This window comes from Cydia pomonella, chromosome 1, assembly GCF_033807575.1.
Source record: "Cydia pomonella isolate Wapato2018A chromosome 1, ilCydPomo1, whole genome shotgun sequence".
NCBI lineage: Eukaryota > Metazoa > Arthropoda > Insecta > Lepidoptera > Tortricidae > Cydia > Cydia pomonella.
In genome coordinates this window covers 12,229,008-12,252,192 of record NC_084703.1, presented here as the reverse complement: position 1 = coordinate 12,252,192, position 23,185 = coordinate 12,229,008, and the positions used below count along the sequence as shown (strand labels likewise).

Sequence of the window (23,185 nt, the reverse complement as noted above, 5' to 3'; positions counted from 1 at the left end):
GCCAATCCATTTTATCATCTGCCTAGAAAAAATCAGTCATTTGATCAAATCCCTGAATAGGTTTACTGACTTGAAGAAACTAACTCGAAAAGTTAACTCAGCTTATTATTTCACTAGGCACCGATTTGACCAATGCTCAGTACCCCTAGTGCACATTTATTCGATGGCGTAACGTGACGTACGCGTTTACGTTAAATCTCATTTTGTATGTGATTTTGAGTTTTCAAAACGTTCCGCTTGGCGCGCTGTGTCTAAATCCCATACTAAATGAGACAACGCAAACGCGTACGTCACGTTTCAAAATCGAATAAATTTACACTAGGGGCTCTGAACGCGCGTATCGTATTACACACACATAGGTATTACTTGATCCGCATGTTACTACCGGCATTGGAGCACCATTCCTCTGTCACGATATTCGCAGAGATGAGGTGGCGTCTCCGAAATATCATGTTCGCTCGTTTCACTTTGCACAAAAGGTGTATAAACAGTTTTTAAAAACCAAAAATAGACTATTTTTCGAATGAGCGAGCGAAGCAACGTAAAGTTTTTACGTTCAACTTGGAACACAAGACTGGCTAGGGGCACGTCCCGGCATATCGATGTTTTTAAGCTGAGATCAGAGGATAGTTTGATGAACAATAACTTAAGTAGATTTGTTCTATTTTAAATGTAATTGGGTAAACGTATAGTTGACGGCATTATATGTTTGTCATTAAATTGTAAGCAGGCTCGAACAAGGGCTTTTGGAGCTAGAAAAACCTAGAAGACCAAAAAGCTATTTACATAAATGAAAAAAAAACCCGCATGACACGTAACCGTAGTTTTTTTTTAAATTAAAGACAAACTAGAGTTTGCCATATTGTCGATATCAAGTAAGCGCGAGATTTGTAATGTATTGAATAAAACGTCATCTCAACTGATGATATAAATATTAGAAAACAAATCAAATTGATTTGATTTTCAGAGTTGCTCGAATTTTGAACTTTCGGGGCGCTTTCAAATTGTTACTTGTTACCGAGAAGTTAAAGGAATCCAGACTGGGATCGATCGGACTTGTCATCGGACAGGACTGACAGGAGAGACATGAAGGAGTTAGACCTGTCCTGTGACGACGTTTATAAGCGAACAAATTGAAGTCTCAATATTAGGACAGCCGTCCCCGTGTAAGACTGCGTTTTCACCAGAGATGTGCGAGAATGCGTAGCGATATACCTATGTGTTTGTAAAGAACCAATATACCTAATCACTTCATTTACGTATGCTTGCTCTCTATGATGCCTTCAAAAATGAATGATATGTGTATAGATAAACTGATTTAGCTGTGGGTAGTAAAAAATCGCGGCTAAAGTGTTACTTCAAATATAAATAAAAATAATACTATTTCATACTTTCGCACCCGCAAATATTAGTTTAAAAGACCTCCTGGCTATCTATCATTATTGGCTATGTATTAGTAACTGTAGGCATTTAATACGGGGTCAGCCCCAATAACACGACAGCCAAGCCTATGGCTCCGTCCAAACACTGAATGGGCAAAATCCGAACTTAATAATTATCGAACCTGCTCAAACAATTCCAAGAGAATTGATTGAGAAATGATGCCCGCAGAGGAAGATAAACGGAGACAGTCACAATAAAAAAAAACGGACAAGTGCGAGTCGGACTCGTGTTCTAAGGGTTCCATATATCACGCCATTTTTTTTTTGATCGGATCTAAAACCTAATGTAACAGTGTTATATAAGTAATGAGCTACTGAGACAGATCATAAAGAAATCACGTTTTTTTTTTGCATGGAGGCCTCCTTAATTTTTACTTCGGTTTTTTTTTTCAAATGTCCCATATAAACGTTATTAATATAAAGCGCGCTTAAAACGGTGACGGTATCGAATCATGTATTTGGGTCTTCTTTCGACTATTACCTACTGTTTAGTCTAGGCGCACACTAGCTGCAAGGCACGGCAGACTCGCACTGAATATTGCCTCGGCGTTTTTAGGTACGTCTCCGGCTGCCGAGACAGCCTGAAGACTGCCGAAACTTCCGAATGCCTTGGCGACCTTGGCGTCTTTAGATACGCCTTACTCTACCGAAGTAACCCGACTACTAACACCCCTAAGGCATGCCAAGGCTGCCAAGCCTTACCAAAAATTTAGAAGAATCTGTTTAATGTTGAGTCTGTTGACTGGTCTGTCATTTTTCGATTTCTTCGTGTTCCTTATTCACACAACTTTCCTTATTTGGAAATAATCCGAAAAGCCTTTGTGAAATATTCCTGCTTCACGCCGATACATGGAATGAATGTAATCAATAATAATCTGTATGTAATACTGGTAGGTTTGTAAGTAGATGTGTGCTATCCAGACTTAAGTACACCTAATCGTCCTAAGCTCTTTTTGGGATAGCTATAGTAGCATCCATGTAAAATTGTACACAGCGTTTAGAGCCTAAAACAATTTTCATACAACACATTGTTAACGTTAAATACCGCTAAATATGTAGTAGTCTACTGTTTATTTTACACTTTTAGGCTTGGCCCAATTTAAGAAAAAATTACACGTGATATTTCCTTAGACCCCCCTCCCCCCATGCTAATCATTCGTGATGTTTTTCAGACCCCCTTCCCCCTTACTTAGTATGACGTGATTATAACCCCTAACAGCAAAAGCTTTATGTCATTCGATTGGTTTCTGTGAGTTTACCCAACGATTTTATGGCCCGTGAATTTAGAAAATCTCGCATCGAAAATAAAATTTTCTTACTAAACACCAAAATCTATGGGCAAAATTTAACGGTTTCTGGACCTTCTTTGTATAGTAAACTTAGTAGGCGTAAACTCACCCAGAAAACCCTATTTTCGAATGTAATTTTCAATTTCAATTTCATTTATTGAGAGACCAACTGAGATCAATTATTGTTAGTAAAAAATGTATATCTTAAAATATATGATTAGTACTATACACAATAAATTAATGATGATTAAGAATAAATAAATTAATTGAAATTGAAAAGAAGTGAAACTAAATCAAACAGAATACAATAAAAACAAAATTCGATCAAATAAAAATAAATACAAATAAAATAATGTGCAGGTCAATTTTATTTCCGAGATAAAATGATATAGCCATGGAATTGGTATATTTTACCTAACATCAAATGAGGTAGTTCTGTTTTTTTAATATGTTGGTAGTGATGAAATGGTAACAACAAATCCAAGTGTTCGACATTGAAAGCCCTTGGGATCATTGTAAAGTACATGAAAATCCATTCAATTTTAGAACTTTTTCAGTTTTTGTAAAAAAAAAAAACCACCGAGAACCGGAGTTACGGCAAAAGTCACTATGCAGACTTTCAAGAACATGAACACAGCTAAACTGATCATATCCGCTATAATTTTCATTAAATGTATTTCTTAAGCTCTACTTCCACGATTTTTTTCATATTTTTTGGACCTATTGTTCAAAAGTTAGAGGGGGGGGGGGACACATTTTTTTTCTTTCGGAGCGATTATCTCCGAATATATTCACTTTATGTTGTATGTAATATATCACAAATTGTTGGTTGAAGACCCCTATTAGTTTTGAAAGACCTTTCAAACGATACCTCTCACTGTAGGGTTGAAGCAAAAAAAAAATCACCCCCAATTTACGTGTAGGGGAGGTACCCTAAAAAAAAATTTAGATTTTATTGTACGACTTTGTCGGCTTTATTGATTTATATATCCATGCCAAATTTCAGCTTTCTAGCACTAACGACCACGGAGCTAAGCCTCGGACAGACAGACAGACAGACAGACGGACATGGCGAAACTATAAGGGTTCCTAGTTGACTACGGAACCCTAAAAACGGAACTACCTCATTTGATGTAAGGCAACACCTCTTATTTGGTACGATTTCCATGTATTAAGAAGAGAACTATAAGAAATGCCCGGTAAAACCTCTTACAAATAATGTCAAAAACGTTACCGAAAACGGGACCCCCGTTGTTTTCATGTGGGCATATTTTAATATAATGTTTATATAATGGGTTATTGTTCCTACGTAAATTATAGCCCTTATCTGTACGAGTAATTTGCGCATGTACCGGTAAGTATAATGTGTTTAATATGTTCCAACTCACACTGTTATCCTACCAAAATACTTGGGAGTCCCAGATATCATGAATGTCGTTTGTACTAATGAATGGCCTTAGTTTGTGCAGTTCCCATTTAAAATTATGCGGAATTGAGCGACGAGAGACAGTGGATGGTTATACTGGCCGTAGGATGAGGACATACACGCGTAGGGTTATCAGATATCAGAAGTGATCTTGACATTTTAGGAATTTCGGTCCGTTGTCACGACTGGGGCCAGAATACGGAGAAGACATAGGATACTTAAGGAGAGATACGATCTCACGACTACAATGACTTACCTGAAATTATAATCCAAAATTAGGAATTTTGTCAGGACTTTTGAAATTAGTAGGTATCTAGTGACCCTATATACTACATACGTACAGCCCGGCGCGGCGCTGACGCCGACGAACGACCATGCGGCCGTTTGGCGCCGCCCCTGCACCGATAACCCCGGAACGTTGACCCCTTCACATTAGTGTTTACTAAACGCACTTACATGCTTCGCGCCCTTTATGTACCCACTTAGCTACAGATTAGAAACAATACATAGTCCACACCTAAACCAAAACCGCCAAAAATGTGTCATGAGCACAAGTTAAAAAAAGATTCAGCATATATACCCTATCTAACATATTTAAGACTAATCGCACATTGCATTTGCCCATAACAAGATACAATTTACACGGAACACGCACTTGAAAGCACTATTTATTACTCTACCTTAGCCTTACTAGGTCGACATGCAATGTGATGCAGAGTCAGCATAACCAGAGTATCACCTGTTAAGTCGCTACATAGTCGCGCGACATAGCATTTTCAGTCTCTAACGCACAGAACCTCTACTAATGAGAAGTGTAGTGATCTAGCGCACGACTCGCCTCTTGCACACACAATAAAACACATTTAAAACACATTCAAATATTATCGCTCTTCTGTTTTCGATGTCGAAGCAAAGAGTCACATGATAAAAGAGATGCAGCACAGTCTGCGCGTAACCATAGAAAAGTATCCATTATAGTAATTAATTTCTACTAGACTTTGAGGGCACAGGTCAGAGCGATATAAAAGTTATATTTGTCACAAGAATTATTTTTACCCTGGACTTTTATTGAGTCCGGTGACGCTCACTGATATGCAGTTGCTCTTTATCTCGCGGTTGACGGATTAAGTGTATTCACGTTATTCAAGTAAGTTAAATATGTCTGTGATCATAAATAGATAGCTGTGGGTCATAATGATACCGATGGCTAGACGTCGATTTAGGTACCTACTTACCTTAATAACTTATCTGTTTATTAGTTAGATCCAGGACGTTCTTAAATAACCAATTAACTGCTGTCGAGTATTTTTGATAAATCGTCATTAGATGATGATTAGGGTAAATAAACTTTGATTTGCATCTTTTCGAGTTCAAAGCAATGCAACTGATAGCTCCTATCACGACATGTCTGTAGGTATAATTGCTTTAACGAGTACCTACAACTACATATCAAATTACGAGTACGTAAAAGGACGATACAATTAATATACAATTTCGTTGTAACATAATTTTGAACAGACTCCAAAATTTCAAAAGGAGGAGGTTCTTTATAGGGTTACATACCTATGTTTTTACGAGCTTTTATTTAACTTGCATGTTCGTATGTAAGTAACTTTTTTTTTAAATCTTAAATTTGACCCAATTCCCGACTTCCAATGAAGCTGAAAATGCATACATATGTAAGTCCGGTGACAATGTATTATTATGGCACCGTCAAGCAGATCCGATGATGGAGACAGGAGGTGGCCATTAGGAACTAGTTCTGTGATAAAACAACGCAACCTAATTATGTTTTGGGTTTTTAGACTTGTCTTGATGAGTATTAGTTTCCTGTGGAAATAATAGTAGGTAGTCAGCGATAAAAGCTTGTACAAATAAATTGTTTTTTGACAAAACTTATTTTTAAGTTTGTTTCTTCAGAACTCCGTCATTTCTCAATCAATAATAATAATAATAATAAAATTCTTTATTGCACACTACATAAAAAACAGAAACAGAAATTGATAACATATACACATTGGTAGGTAACAACAGGCGGACTTATCGCTAAACAGCGATCTCTTCCAGACAACCTTCAGATAGTGAGATGGCGAACGAAGTTAACGGGTGGTGCAAAAAAATAAAAATAAAGAAAAAAGTAGTTAAAATACAATATAATACATATACTACACATATAAAGTTAAGATAGACTACATTATTACTATATACAAAAAAAAAAAAAATATATATATATATATATATATATATATACATATATAAATGACAAAGGAAGCCATAACAACGACAACGAGTTTAAAAGAATACGAGTATAGGACCTTCATGAAATCGTCAATTTTGAAAATTATTTTTTTAATCCTAGACTGAAAGTATACCTACAGATTAGTCCCATTATTGTCAAAATCCAGTTCTTATAATCGTGGGAGCTCATCAAATCTTATACAAGGTGTAAACAAAATAGTAGGGATCTGTTTAAGGGCATATTCGGTATCGTGTTTTGATTAGAAAAAGTAGAAGAAAAAATGTTTGTAGCCAAAAAATTTTGGCCCTTGGAGACTGGAGAGTTGGCCAACTTGGCTGCCCCATAACAAAAAAAAATTCGCGTCAAACATTTTTTCTTTTATATGCCCTTAAACCGATGCCCACTATTTTTGTTACAGCCTGTAGGCCTCCTGATGCTGCAAGCATTGTATATCTTTATACACGGTGTAACACGAGGAACTCATAAGATTTCAATAGTGTATTATATGATCACATTTAAAGACTAAAATGTCATATATTAATTTCTGGAATTTGCCTAGTGTCAGAGTTAATACCAATTAAAAAAAAACAACATCTTCGTATTGTTACTTACAAGAAAAGGTACCCAACTGTCCGGTTCCGATTTGATTTATATTTATATATGTTATAGAGTAGTCTAAAATAACGGACACGTATTTTTTATTAGCTGCCTAAACTCAACCTATTGGGAGAAATTGTCCTCCAAAGTACTAAATCATCTAACTCCTATAGAAAGTGATGCTCAAGCAGCTTGCTAGTTAATGGCTGGTTTGAGTATATGTTTGAAAGCAGCAAAAAATAATGAGCACGTGTTTTGTTATATGGGCTAAAACTCATTTTTTCCTTAAAAAATCGACATTCGAAGTTTTATAATATCTTATCGCTAAAGTTACACATAAAGACGGGTGTTTTTTTTAGGAAAACTTGAGTTTAAGCAGATATAACAAAACACGTGTACATTATTTTTTCCTGTCCTCAAACATATACTCAAACAAGCCATTAACTAGCAAGTTGCTTGAGCATCACTTTCTATAGGAGTTAGAAGATTTAGTAACTTTTTAGTACTTTGGAGGACAATTTCTCCCAATAGGTTGAGTTTGGGCAGCTAAAAAAAATACGTGTCCGTTATTTTAGACTACTCTATAACATATATAAATATAAATCAAATCGGAACCGGACAGTTGGGTACCTTTCCTTGTTAGTGCAAAACGCCTTTTTGATGGCGATGAATGCCATATAGGACGTAGTCTAAATAACCTTATTGATAGATGCAAAAAGTGACAAATAATACTTTGCGAAAATTTGGTTTTAAGAAGAAAAAAGTATAAATTCATTTCAAGTGACAGGTTTACTAATAGCATTTTATTTTTAGGTACAAATACTTTAAAAATATTTACATAAACATTTTTTCCTGTTTTTGCCCTGAGAAATGCGTGGTTAAAATCTTTCGGGTTCCTCGTGTTACGCCGTGTATAACTTGTTTGGACATGCCTTCTTCGTTAAGTTTGGTCAGCACAGGGGCGGCCTTAGCCTCTGCGAGGCTCCGGGCGGAAAATTTTTGCGAGGCCCCTGTTTTTAGTACTAAATAAAAAAATTGTTACGTCGTATCAGGGAAACGCTACAGTTCAAAGGATCCTTCAAGAGCATGGAGCTCGGTCGTGAACTAAGTACAGCGAGGCAGAAAGCCGTGCTTCACTTAGGACAGAAGATCCGGGGCATCAAATCTCCATAGACTGAGCTGCAGGAAAGCAGAGCTTGGAATCGAACTCGCAGAGTGAGCGAGGCCGTCGAGCTAAGCTCCGCAAAGATAAGGCCGGCAGTCCCGAATATGTAGAGTTTCCTGCAAGTCTGAAGTCGAGCTTCAGAAGAGCATAACTTGGAATTGGAATTGAACCAGTGGCCAAGTGTAAGCAAGACCGAAAGCCAAGTTTGGCTTAGTGTTTCAGTAAGACCTATAACTTTCCTGCAGCGCATTTAGGCGTGGCCAAAGGCCAAGTTACAGACAATAACCAATGGCCAAGTGTTTTAAAACGCAAGGTCTAAGGCCGAGCTCCACGAAGGACTGACGGACTTCCGCGAGAGGCCAAAGGTCGAGCTCTGAGAGCTCAGAGCTTGAAATCGGATAGACGGCCGAAGGCCCAACCGTCCGATCGAGGAGCGTTTCCATGCAAGGCCAAGCTGCAGGAGAGCATAGCCTGGACATTAATCAATATGATCTCGATTCTCTTGCTACTCAACCTTGAGTATAGCATGCAAGCGCGACTTGCGTGGATGTTTTGGGCCTTCAGACGTAAGCCCTTTTTTAAAATTTCATATTTCAGTCCTATGATCACGGCTGTGCAGTAAATCGGCATTTGGCCTCGGGCTGCACATTTCGGGCTTTAGGTCTGATGTAGAGCGTGCTCTTCGGTCACCTAGGGCCTTGAAGCTCATTCTTGTGATCCGCCAAGCATATCATCTTTCCATTGTGTCCGACTTCTGCTGCCCTGCATATCGCCCTTCGGCCTTTCGGTTCATTCTTAAACAATTAACCATTGTCATTTCCGAATTCAACCCTTCTCTGCCTAGGGCCTCGCACTATGGTGGTGGGTTCGCGAGGGCTGGAATCTCCCTCTCGCTGTCCGATTTTGGCATGCCAGCTTTATATCAAATTCATCAGATATTCCAAATTACATACGGCGGCGCAGCAAAACAAAATTTTAACTTAATTAAGAATGATTGCAAAAATATAGTAAGCGGTCGTGCCATGACATTTTTTTACAACAGTTATTTTTGCAATTAAACCCTCTTAGATCTTTTTACAGATGAAGAGTCTGTCTTAGATAACTTTTACACCGTCTTTGATTCTACTCGTGTTTCACGTAAAAAAACTACTCGGCCTGTTGCGCGAGGACCTCCGCAAGCGCGAGGCCCCCTCAAGCGCGAGCCCCCTGGCGGTTGCCCCGTTCGCCACCCCCAAAGGCCGCTCCTGGGTCAGCATGTTTGGTTTTTAAGCAAAATTATTATTAAGTTCTGATGATGGATTCCATGAGGAAATGAGAGAACTCAACTCTTATAAGCATACTTATAGTTTTTTTAAATTTTAATTTAAACTCAAGCCTTTGCATTTAAACAGTGCTTTTTGGTGAAATGAAACTCTTCCACAAAAAGTATGTAACGTCTTGGGGCTAATTGTAATTATAATGAGATACGATGAGATACATAGTTATTAATAATTTAAAAGGCATTTCTCACTGTTTTGGAAGATTTTTTTTTCTTTTAAAGATTATGTTCTTGCATCTTGATCTTAAGTTTACTGTTTTGTGTCATTAAATCGTCAGGTGACAAGCAAAACTCACTAATTATCACCACAAGTTCATAGCCATAATGAACCATATTACTACTAAAATAAGGTTGATTTTTGTTTAATATTTTTTTTAGTAATAAGTGATTTTGCTTGTCACCTGACAAAATGATGTAATTACAGATAGGATATATTCAACAATTCAACAACAGCTCGCACCACGCGTTCCTTTCCTCACCAACACTTTTAGGCTCACTCCAGCTCAGTTCAACTGCATTTGCACTGCATAACGCTTTTCATCTTCGTTGCGTTATGGTTATTTATAACAGCTGTTTCACGGTTTTAAAGAATGTTTTATTTTAATTACCAAAGCAGATTACCGAATCTGTTGGCAGACACTCCAGGCCAGGCACAAGCTGGACTGAACTGGAATTAGTCTGTACCTACCGTGTGTTGAACTTGTCTTCAACCGGGATCAAGGCCCTAACTATGTCGAATCAGCGTTGATTAACTACTTTATTAGCTCATCATAATCAGTTTAAGAGTTACACTTATCGGTAAATCATCTGGCAGCTATCCACCGCAAGTTTTGAATTTGAGATATTCAATGAATATCTCAAATGATATTGAGGCCCTTCGGGTATTCAATGAATGAATGCAGTGTTTGTTATTTTCAGCGAACTGCCAGAGAACGCGTTCACAAGGCTAGACCTGGTGGACTACTTCAGCGTGTCGGACAACGCGCTGGCCGAGATCCCGCGCCACGTGGTACGGCATCTGCCGCACGCCAAGACTCTGGACCTTTGCCGCAACAAGATCTCCAAGCTCACCGAGGACGACTTTAAAGTAACTATTTCTACTATTAATACAAATCAAAAATGCCCGAATAACATAAAATAATTTAATCTTTTCCCCTATGAAAGAAGGGCCGGGCCTTCAATTAATTGTAATTATGATTGCGGGTAAAATGGTAAATAAGCAATTCGTGAAGAGACGTAAACAATATTTAATTTATGAAAATATGTTCCAGGACTTACAAGAACTCGAACACTTGTTAATAGCTAACAACGAGATATCAAAGATCGAGCGGCACGCTTTACCAAAAGCCCTGAAGCACGTTCATCTTGGAATCAATAGCCTGAACAGCCTAAACGGTGCGCTCAGAGATCTGGACGAGTTGGAGTGGATATTCATTAACGCTAATAACCTGAAATCCCTCGAGAATGAATTACCAATAGTAAGTACCTATAATAATTAGTTAATAATAGACGAAAACTACGTAAAACGATATAAACCTGAATAATATGAACTTCCTAACGCTATGTCATATTCTTAGTCGAATATTGAAATTTGTTAAAACTAGTAGGTCTCACTTGTTCATTGTGCTCACAATTTTTACAGAGATCAAAAAAGATATCCTTCATACATGCCGCACAAAACGACCTGCAAAGTTTGCCCAAGGACCTAAGGCAAATGCCTACGCTAGACTCCCTATTTTTCTACGACAATAACATCAAACTGTTGGATGGGGCTCTGCAAAAATCTCGAAAATTAACAAAGATCAATCTTTCATTTAATGAAATTGAAAGCGTAAGTATCAATGCTATATTTTTATATTTCATTAATGGTCATGTAATGACTTGGTATTCTTACTTGTATTACCCAACGCAAGATTCTTATCTATTTCCATATTTTTTCAGTTGGCTGAAGATGAATTTGCGGAAGCTGAAGTTTTGGCGTATCTCGACATTTCGTACAATCAAATTAAATCACTCAATGGTTCGTTGAGAAGCCTTAAGTCGTTGCGCTATTTGAACCTAACGCATAACTCTTTAATAGAGTTCTCTCTGCAAGAAATTAAAGGTTTAAAGAAATTAGATGTAATCGATTTTTCGCATAACAAAATTAATCACATCACTGGAAACATGGAGGTAACTGTAATGTTAAATGTTAATTTTGTAATATTATGCTATCGTTTGCCGGACATAATGTATGAATTTAACTTCCTCTAATTTGATTTTCAGAACCTAGTCGACGTTGAAACGAAAGTGCTGGAGTTGCGCCTGGATCACAACCATCTCGTAACCCTCGGGGGCGCTCTAGTAGGGTTCCATGGCCTCATGAGACTTAACCTGAGCAACAACCAGCTGCAGCAGATATCATCGGACGACCTCAATGGCCTGGAAGACTTGAAAGTTCTCGACTTATCGTTTAACGACATCGCCACCCTGGAAGAAACTTCTAAGGTTTGTCATACGCACGCACTTAAACAGGAATGCTAAGCGAGCTAATGCGAAATTCGTTTTATTTAATTCATACCGTTTTGCCTCTGTGTAAATCCTATATTTTTACCTTTCAGTCATTTTTGCCATCTCTTGAGGAGCTAATCGCACACCACAACAACGTCAGTGCCCTCGACAAAGACTTCCACGGGCTCCCGTCGTTGTGCATGGCAGATCTGTCGTACAACAAGATCCGCTCCATCAATTACGATCTCGTGTCAAAAACGCGGTGTACCATAAACGGTGTACCCAGTAAACTGAAGATATACCTTCAAGGTAAGCGCACACGTTAACTTTTGAGATACAGAGAAATAAACAATAAAGCACGAATCCAGAAGATTCTAATTGCCAGTGTAATTGTTTAACTAAGCATTTAGATTAATTCCTGTGATTTTGTGCCGGCACTACCCTAATAATGTGTACGACCTATTACTCGTATTTTAAAAACTTTTAAGCGTTATTCTATTCCGTGTTTAATTTTTAATCTGCAAAAGCTATGCGACTTGGCATGTCACTTTACACAATGCATTAGCGATTAACTAGTTAAATTTGTATATGTGTTTTATATGCGCTTCTTTTGCGACTTGAAGATATTTGAATCGGCTTAGTATGTAATTTTGTATTTATATTATTTATCAACGGTTTGAACGCCAAGATCTCAAAGGCGTCGTCAGTTAACGTACTGATAGCGCCGACGTACGCTATCAAAGCACCCTCGTACTTTCAAGTAAGGTTAATATTTGTTAGCTTTCCAATGATGATGGCGTGTGCGTAATATACAAATATGAATAATCACTGGCGATCAAAAGAGATATAGGCTGGCTGCCCCATGTTTTTAATAACACAAAACAATAGTGTTTTACAAAAAACAATCCCTCCTCCTTAGAATCATACTTAATGTTATTGATAATATTGTAGAAGAAAAAAAAAATTATCATTGTTCAAATGTTTTAAGTCCCTAACGTAGGTACAGTCAGCGTCATCAATAGCAGCGGAAGAAATTACGCACCAAATGTATCTGGAGTACTCTTCCAAATAGAGATATACATATGTCTACTGTTCGCGTTCAAAAGTATTTATCACGGTCTAATTGTTCTACATACATAATCTCTTTTTGTTAAGTTATTGAAGAATGGTGAGATACCTTTGACGCGTAGTCTGGTTCATTACTTTTGATGCTGACTGAACGTGGTCTGAAACTACTGCATTTCTTTCGTGCTTTAGCAATGTTTGTTAAATGCAATAAATTATATTTAAAATTTATATAATAATACCTAAGAAATGTCATTATCATTACAGATAATCCGGTGTTATGCGACGAACGGATGAATGAGATGGTTATGATGCTGGAGAATCTGAACGCTCGGGTGAGCGGGTCGTCGACGTGCCTGGGCACGCAGACGGCGGCGCCGCTGCTCAGCATGCGTGCTCTGAACGACGTGGCGCCGCGACAGGACGCCGCCGTCATCGTGGTAGCGCATCTGCTGCCGCACGATGACCAGCGCCCGCTACCGCCCACGTACCGGCGCGTCGGCGCCCTCATCGGCCACGTGCTCCCCGAGCACGAGGGCGGGCTGCCCGTGGTGGTGGAGCCTCCCGTCACGCTGCCGCCCACCACCAACGTCGTCGTCAAGTGGCCCGACGACCAGCACCCGCACCCGCTCGCGGATCTGCGCCTGCGCGACCTCAACGCGCCGGCGCAGTGAGCCGCACCCACCTTCGGGAACTCAGTGCTGCGCCCTAACAAACGTACTGATACCGACCCCGGCCCGAACAGGGCAGTGACTCTAACTCGGCCGAGTGCACTAATTATTATATAACTACCAAAAGTAGCTACTTCCTACATTTTTAGAGCTGAGATGTATATAAGTAGTAGTATTTTTATAGCCACTGATGACGCATTCTACTGATTTAGCTATAATACGCAGCGTCAATTAAGTGGTTATAATGTGCGAGCACGTAAGTAATAATAAGTGTAACAACATGAATACTGCCCGCAGGACGGTTCGTGAAGAACCGTTTTCGAGAAGCGCCAGTCGGGCTACAGGCGTCAGATGCTTTGCCAGCTCTTATGGAATAGATAGAGCCTATTTACGCCTGGCGTACAGCCCAAGTGGACTCACTAGAATATGTATACATATTAAAATGTTGTACCGAAGAGCTTTTAAGGGTAAATTGACCAAAAGTATAGACAGGCCCTGCAGCACTCTACGTCTCAAAAACAAATTGGTTGTTTATTTTTATAGAAGAATTCTTTAGCGGAGATATTATGTGTGACATTATTAAAGTAAAGACCCCTGGACTACATGTGGTTGTGGGCACAGATGGTAATACTTGCATTCATATGAATTATCCCACCTGTTCCCGCCTCGTGTGTGGCGGCGGGAACAAATGGGAATACACCCGAAATTAAACTAAAGACCCCTGGACTACATGTGGTTGTGGGCACAGATGGTAATACGTGCATTCATATGAATCATTCGCATCTTTTCCCGCCTCGTGTGTGGCGGCGCTCAAAGGGGCGGGAACAAATGGGAATACACCCAAAATTAAACTAAAGACCCCTGGACTACATGTGGTTGTGGGCACAGGTGGTAATACGTGCATTCATATGAATTATTCCCATCTGTTCCCGCCTCGTGTGTGGCGGCGGTTACGTGGGGCGAGAACAAATGGGGATACACCCGAAATTAAACTAAAGACCCCTGGACTACATGTGGTTGTGGGCACAGGTGGTAATACGTGCATTCATATGAATTATTCCCATCTTTTCCCGCCTCGTGTGTGGCGGCGGTTACGTGGGGCGAGAACAAATGGGAATACACCCGAAATTCAGGTAAATCAGATACCGGAAATGTTACAATTTAGTAAGGTTTTCAAGGTTTGAATAAAATGTATCATCGAAATTACGTAAGCGTGAAAGTTAAGAACGAACCTTAGGGCTCCTCTACACGATGGCCCATCATACGCCAGTCAAAGGACGTAGCTATGCAGTGGAATGAGATAGCAATATCACTTGCTCCCTTTAACGCATAAATGCGTCCCTTGGACTGGCCTACGCTGGGCCATCGTGTAGAGGAGCCATTACTGTCAGTGTCATCATTAATAAACACTAAACAGAGTGTCAGTGACACTAGAAAACCTGGAACTGCTCACAAAAAAAACTAGCAACTTTTTCTACTGTCAGCATACTTGCATATAATTAAAGGGATTTAAATGTTTAATTATAACATACAAGTTAATACCTATCAGGTCAGTAATATAGTAATGCAGAAATATAAATTATCGGCCAGGTACCATGGCCATTAACAGACTGAAAAATGTATCTACCATTCAGTTCACGGAAATTAAAGGCCCTGGGAGCCTAGGATTTGGCTCTGGATGGATGGATATAAATACTTTTGGCTTTTGCTAAAATTGTAAGGATTCATTACTCCTCAAATATTAGGAAATTAGTACAGAAAAGTATTTTAGTCAAGTACAGAAAATAACCTAATTCTACGTAAAATGTATCAATGTCTTATTGCTCGAGAATAATATACAAATGCGGATTTTTTTTTAATTACTTTGACTAGACTGACCTCATCTTAGTATGTTCTTTTTTTTTATGAGTCACCAAAGGCTTGCAATGATGGAAGAAACCAAAGATTTAATTCTCATGCATTTCCCCGCAAGAATTATATTATCTAAATTATGAGAACATTCAATGAAGTAAATCGTTACAGTAATATGGTAAGTATTTAACTCAGTTGACATTGTCGAATTTTCTTGAAGGGGAATGGAAAAATAATTTATGTAACAAATATTATTACTTAGTTTAAGCTTAAATATTTTATTAGTGTTATTTATACTGTCGATTAACAATAGCTTTAAGAGAGTAATTAGATACGATACCGCCAACGCCGAAATAATTAATTCGAGTTGAAGTAAATATATAAAATTAAATGAACCGAATAACAAATACCTATACATGTACCTAATCTAAAAAAAATCTGTATCTGAAAATGTAACTATATCAATATAAATGAAAACCGTGGTCCGGAGCTCATTACTCCAAAATATAATTATTAACCTTGTATCTACTAGTTGTTGTTTCGAATAAATAAAAGTTCAAAATGCTCAATTTATTCTACCCTCACCTCTAGCTGGAACCTACGCACACTGGCGTTTATTGCTGGCAAGCCACACAAAGTCCCATGGGCTAGCCAGTGTTCAGAGTGCCAAGACTTAACGTCTAGTATGAAGACAGATCTGCGGTGGGTAACATTCGAATATAAGCTTAGTACTTGGATTAAGGTGGTTCGACTAGGTTACCCAAAGCTTAAACCTCACTAGATGGCACCACAATTGCAAATTTTGAGTTTTAATTTTTTTGTGGAGTAGTCTTGGTATTTCTATACTGTAAATTATGTTTAGCGCACTCTTTAAATAAATATTGAACTATTAAAACAAACATTGAACACTTCATTGTACAAAAACTACCCCTTAATGTCGACAGAATGTTTCTTGACTCTATTTCTAAGTATCACTCACACATTCAAACAGTCGTACTGGGATCCTTGTAGTAGACAATTTGGCACAGCGTGAGTAGGCTTCAATAGCGTTGCGGTATGTACGTTGAAATACATGCAAGAGGATGTGGGTTCGAGACTCATTAATTTTTTTTTTATTATCAGTATTATCAAGTACCTATTATTAATAAATTATTTTATGAGAAATATGAGCGTTTTTCCATAAAAATATTAAAAATCTGATTCTCACACATCATGATATTTTTGGGTTCTTCCAACTCAGAATCACTAGCATAATCAATCCTCGTACTATAGAAACGCGAAAATTTGTATTGAAATTTTAGTTTTACACTGAAATTTCTTTCACACTAAAATGTGACGTAATGGTATGGATATTTTAGGATATCTTTTTTTAATACTAGGGTGGAGAAGATTCTAAGTAGAATGAACCTAAGAAAGTCCAAATTTGTAAGTCAGATTTTCCGGTATTTTTTTCAAAAAAAAAAACGCTGGTTTGGTCTAAAATTAAAGCAATCCCTTACTGCCCAGCCTTTAAAAAAGTAGGTACTATTTTACAGTAGAATTAAAACATTTTTTTACGATACATTTAATTAAATTACAGTGAGTTACAAAATTGCATGGCGTTCTATTTATAACCATTATAAAAAGAAATGAGATATTTACCATTTTTGTTTATATTATTGATTTCCCGATATTTTGACACAACTAGGTTTCACACAATGCCTATTGCCTAGAGATAGAAAATTATTTATTTATTTTATTTATTGTCAATTTCATTCAACGGATCACATCATATCCAATTTATGTGTTTATGTATTGCATTGTTTTCTACCTAGTTGGTTATTAAATTCTGTTACTGCAATAATCTTTATCTACATAAAATATACCAACGAAAGTTAAATAAAGTATATATTAAAATGAAGTACACAAAATCAGGAATTACATATGACAATATTATTCAAAATCGCCTCCTCTGGCTTTGACACAGGCCCTCAAACGACGAGACCAGTCATCAATAGCGGTACGCACGATTGTCATGTCTAATTCCGTCACTGTCTTAACTATGGCCCGCTTGAGGGAGTTAAGATTTGTGTGGGGTTTAGCACAGGCTTTCTCCTCAATAACCTGCTATATGGCATAATCCAGGGGGTTAAGGTCCGGGCTGGAGGACGGCCAGTCTTCGTGGGCAATAAAGTCAATTTTGTTCCTTCGAAACCAGTCTTGAGTTGTTTTTGCCTTATGTGCAGGAGCTGAGTCCTGTTCAAAGATCCATGGCTGGTTTTGAAATAGGGTGTGGCTTAAGGGCTTCACTATTGGTTCGAGAACGGTTTCCAGTTTCCGGTTTTCACACCTTTTTCACAGAAATGAATCTGTGTTAGCCCTGAGTATGACATACCCAAAATCATGTTTGGCGGGTGCCCACATTTGTGCAACGCAATAGGGTTGTTTCCATCTACAAATCTTAGGGCATAATTGTATCCCAATAAATTCTTTTGGATTATAAGAACATGTTAAACTACTTTTAGGGGACCTGTAATGACCATATTTTTGTAAATATTGAATTTAAAATATCTTTTGGCACACGTCACGTGACCAAACTCGAAACGTCATTGAAGATTCTGAAGACGTCACAACTCTCGGATTGACACTGTTGACAGTTAGGCGATTAACAACAAATGACAAATATCAGTTGACAGTTCGTATCTTCTACGTGTGTATGTAGTTATGTGTCAAACCATAAACTGTGACGTTACACAATTTTCAAAGAGCGTTTTGGGCGCGAAAGCATCTGTCAAAATATATTTTGTTAATTTAACATATTTAAAGCCGTTTTTAGTATAAAAGCTGAATTTTAAGGCAACTTTTAGTTAATATATAAAGTAATACAAGCGTTTCAAAAATTGGAATACGATTCTCTTTTAGGCCCCAATTCATTATAGATACGACGAGATAAGCGTTATGTGTGGTATATAATTATATCTCACAAATCCCCCACATTATGTCATTTTTTATTTTATCGGTAGCATTTGTTTTAACGGAAATAAAGAGGTTGCAAATCAAGTAACAGAACTTCAGAACAGATATATCATTTGATATTTACCAGTCGCTTTTCGGTGAAGGAAAACATCGTGAGGAAACTGGACTAATCCCAACAAGGCTTAGTTTTACCCTCTGGGTTGGAAGGTCAGATGTCAGTGGCTTTCGTAAAAACTAGTGCCTACGCCAAATCTTGGGATTAGTTGTCAAAGCCTACCCCAGGCTCCATTGAGCCGTGGCAATATACTGGGACAACGCTAGGAAGAAAGAAAGAAATCGAGTAACAGAACTTAGTAACCAACTAGGTATAATAGTTATGATGTAAATGTCCATATCATGTTGAAGTCATATATTAGCCAACTAATTATTCAAGATCAATACACGTAGCTCCCTTAGGTATTCGCCTAAGTACCTACAATCTCGGGCAAAATTGAGTTTTATAAAAGTGAACTAGTTTCTAGGTCATATTTTCTATGAATTGGTCATATTTGTAGACTCCAATTACAGTTACACTTTTCCTGGTTTTTCGTGGACCAGAATATCGATGATTTTTGTAACTTGATTTAGACGTTGCTATCATTTTCAATCCAAAAACACATAAAATCACAATTCAGAACATGCGGCAGCGTTGTTTTTTATCAAGTACCTCAAGCACCTGGGCGGCTACCGGGAAAATCAAAATTCGTCAATTTTGGGCATTTTTCTCTGTCACTCTAATTACGTCTTAGTTAGAGTAAACGAGAAAGATCCCCGCAATTTGCGAATTTAGGTTTTCGCGGTAGGCCCCCAGGTCCTGTCAAGTTTCAGCAGTGTTGCCAGGTGAGCGGAAGAGAATTATCGTACTTGAGTGTCGATATTATTGTACCGTTGAAAAAAATATCGTACGCTAATCAAAAAGGCAGCCCCTAAAAATGTCTAGCAAAATAAGCTTAAATTTCCAATTAATAATAAAAAAAAGACAATTTTCGTCTAAATTGCGCAAAAAATCTGTTTATGTTTGTGTATTTTTGGGATAGACTCAAACGGTATACAGGAAATTGAGACATTTTAAACTTTAAACTTACATAAAGGAGCCGAACACCCAAAAGATACAAATTTTAGCCTATTTCTGAGAGAAAGTGTCATATTTTGCTTCAAATTACTAGACTTTTAAGGTGGCATCATCCAAGGGCTGAAATTATAGTACTTTAGTACGATAATGCTCTTTGGAACATTACGTCATACCGGGGCCCAAATTATCGTACATGTACGACAATTATTGTACGCCTGGTCACACTGAGTGTCAGTGTCGACAGAGTCAGCTATAAACGCGTCAAACATCGCAACGTCGCGCCGATGGCCGTCCGAAGCATGGAGTGGCAACGCCGCAATGTATTTGTACACGACATTTGTCACACACACATGAGTAAAATTTATAAAAATATAACGTTGATTTTTGCATGATTTCTGTATGAAACAAAGTTTTTCTATTAATTTAGCGCAAATGAATATTCGAAAGTAGATAGATGCGCAACTATTTATGTAATAATATTGTGTAATTAATTAATAAATAGCGATTGTTTTTTGTATGAAAATCGAACCACCTTAAGGTCGCAATATTACTAGCCGGGAGATTACAGGATCGATCAAAGGACCAATTTGCAAAGCCGTGTCGCCATATTTAACACTAGAAGGTATATTCATAATAAAACTTACGCGATAAAATAGACAGCATGATATCCCACGTAGCACACCCGTGATAGATGCAATGGGAACTTAGTAAAATAGGTTAATAAGTCTTCAATAAGATTCCATTTGAGGTTTTCCACGTCGACTTCTCTTATTCAATCTCACACGTAACATTCTAAAACGCATAAAAATAATTAAAAAAAACTGAAATATATCACTGGATCCTCATAATCCGGTATACGCGGTGGTAAGCGGTCGTCGTAGCGTATGGACGCTCGCAGCCCTAGCCCTGTGACAGGGGCGAGCGCAAATAGGAAGGAATCAGACGGGAATACACCTATATGTTGTTCTATTAGCCTTAAGAGGAAAGTGGACGACCGCTTTCTATTTATTCCTTTTAACTATTAAAAAAACTCCAAAAATACTAAAAAGGGGCATTTTTAGGGGCAAATTGTGTAGAAATATTTTCCATAATGTCAATATCAACAGGGGAAAATGGGGACTATGTTTGTATGGAGAAGTATAATCATACACTTTCCTGTTAAAAGCTCTAGTGTATCCTCATATGATGGAAATGCAATCCATACTTACTTAGTTGGGTCATAAAATCTGTCAAAAAGGTTTTGACTGATATATTTATACATATAAGTACATTGACTAGCGCTGCACTGGTCGTTTATTAGTGTAGGTTTTAAGGTTCTGACGGAAGATCAGCGCTGTGGTCTCCGCAGCATTTATGCTGAGTCAGCGCCTATTCTTTACCACAACACATGTCAATCTAAAAATCTTCTTCTTCCTCGCGTTGTCCCGGCATTTGCCACGGCTCATGGGAGCCTGGGGTCCGCTTGACAACTAATCCCAAGATTTGGCGTAGGCACTAGTTTTTACGGAAGCGACTGCCATCAGACCTTCCAACCCAGAGGATAAACTAGGCCTTGTTGGGATTAGTCCGGTTTCCTCACGATGTTTTCCTTCACCGAAAAGCGACTGGTAAATATCAAATAATATTTCGTACATAAGTTCCGAAAAACTCATTGGTACGAGCCGGGGTTTGAACCCGCGACCTCCGGATTGCAAGTCGCACGCTCTTACCGCTAGGCCACCAGCGCTTTACTAATCTAAAAATAAGACACGTAATACATTGTTATTGATATTAGTGTCAAATTGTATGTTACTTTTTCTTTGTCTCTTGTCAATTTTCTTTTTCTCTTGTTATTTGTTTGTGTCACAAAGCATGTAAGTTGTGGTTGAATAAAGATTTTATCTATCTATCTATATATATATATATATATATATATATATATATATACATATATCTATATATATATATATATATATATATATATATATATATAGTCCTCCTCATCGATTTCGATGACGGCGACCTCAGCAATTATGGATTACGCCGATTATGGGCCCTAATGTGGTTGGCCAGGCCGAACTTGGTCTTAAAGACTCTTTTGCAGGTGTTACAATATAGTTGACCAGACGCGTTGTATGTATACGTGTAAGAGGGCTTCGGTCTCTCTTTACGTTGTTGGCGTTTGGTATCTAAGGCATTGAGGCGGTTTTCCTCAAACGATTTGATGTGGTTAAAAATGGTGGACCGCCAAGATGCTCTGTCTGCAGCAAGTTCCTCCCAGCGCTCAGGGTTGATGTTGCAAACATTCAGGTGTCGTTTGAGCACGTCCTTGTAACGCAGATGCTGACCGCCGTGCTTGCGTTTGCCTTCCACCAATTCAGAGTAGAATACGGTTTTGGGCAACCGGCGACGACGGTTTTGACTGATAAAAAAGCAATAGATTAAGATCCCTTATTATTCATATGTATGGGTTGAAAGCTTATTTAATGCTGAATTACTTACATTATAATTAAACTTAATTTGCAGTCTCAGTTTTTCACAATTCTATGTAATATTCTGAAAAATGTTATAAAAAAACATGTAAAAAATACGCGACCTGTTCGAGGTGATTTTGATCCCTAGTTGTCTATTTTTATTGTTTGCATGGTCGAATATTACATAAAATTAAAGCTGGATTTTTTATCTTTCTTAAAATATATAATTCATATCATGTTTATTGGTATTGCCAATCTGCCACTGTACGTGTTTTACCAAACGTACTCGTAGGATGGCACTGATGGCAGTAAAAAAATTGCGTATAACTGAAAAATACCCTAAGTTTGATGGGTTATTCCCACTAGTTACTACCAAGTGGTTACCAGTGGTAACTGCTGGAGTTTTTTTTTCCACCTTTTACCACTGGTAACTACTAGGAAAAAAAATCCCACTAGTGGTGGAAATAACCCAGTTTGATGGGTATTAGCTGAAGTACAGACTTGTCGGAAAACGAATTGCAGGCAAACAATAACGTTTAAAAAAAGTAGGTTCATACAAATAAACGAATGTACCTATTTTTAACCGACTTCAAGATTTCAAAAGAGGAGGTTATCAATTCAGTTGTATCTTAGTATTTTCGTTAACAAGCCTATTATTTACATTTGTAGAGGTAACATTTGAAGAAGTGGAACTGCTGATGATGAACAGAACGGAACTCTTCAATGATGCATAGTTCACGTTTGGCAATTTGTTCTCTTTGCCAAGCAGTTAGGTTTTCAAGGCACATTTTTAGGGTTCCGTAGTCTAATAGCAAAACACGGAACCCTTATAGATTCGTCATGTCTGTCTGTCTGTCCGATTATGTCACAGCCACTTTTTTCCGAAACTATAAGAGCTATACTGTTCAAACTTGGTAAGTAGATGTATTTTATGAACCGCATTAAGATTTTCACACAAAAATAGAAAAAAAAAACAATAAATTTTGGGGTGTTCCCCATACTTAGAACTGAAACTCAAAAAATCTTTTTTCATCAAACCCATACGTGTGGGGTATCTATGGATAGGTCTTCAAAAATGATATTTAGGATATTTAGGTTTCTAATAAAAAAAAA

At 37.9% G+C, this 23,185-nt stretch overlaps 1 protein-coding gene across 1 annotated transcript in view; it reads left to right on the top strand.

The window, feature by feature from the left end:
• The window catches only part of LOC133515437 (leucine-rich repeat-containing G-protein coupled receptor 4), a 33,689-nt gene extending 17,571 nt beyond the window's left edge, over nt 1-16,118 (top strand). Inside the window, exons 2-8 of the mRNA XM_061847984.1 lie at nt 10,395-10,563; nt 10,748-10,954; nt 11,119-11,307; nt 11,418-11,648; nt 11,742-11,963; nt 12,077-12,275; nt 13,299-16,118. Coding sequence (XP_061703968.1) covers nt 10,395-10,563; nt 10,748-10,954; nt 11,119-11,307; nt 11,418-11,648; nt 11,742-11,963; nt 12,077-12,275; nt 13,299-13,705 — 1,624 coding nt within the window. The 3' untranslated portion in view covers nt 13,706-16,118. The remainder of the gene's footprint in view (nt 1-10,394; nt 10,564-10,747; nt 10,955-11,118; nt 11,308-11,417; nt 11,649-11,741; nt 11,964-12,076; nt 12,276-13,298) is intronic.
• The last annotated feature ends 7,067 nt before the right edge of the window (nt 16,119-23,185 follow it).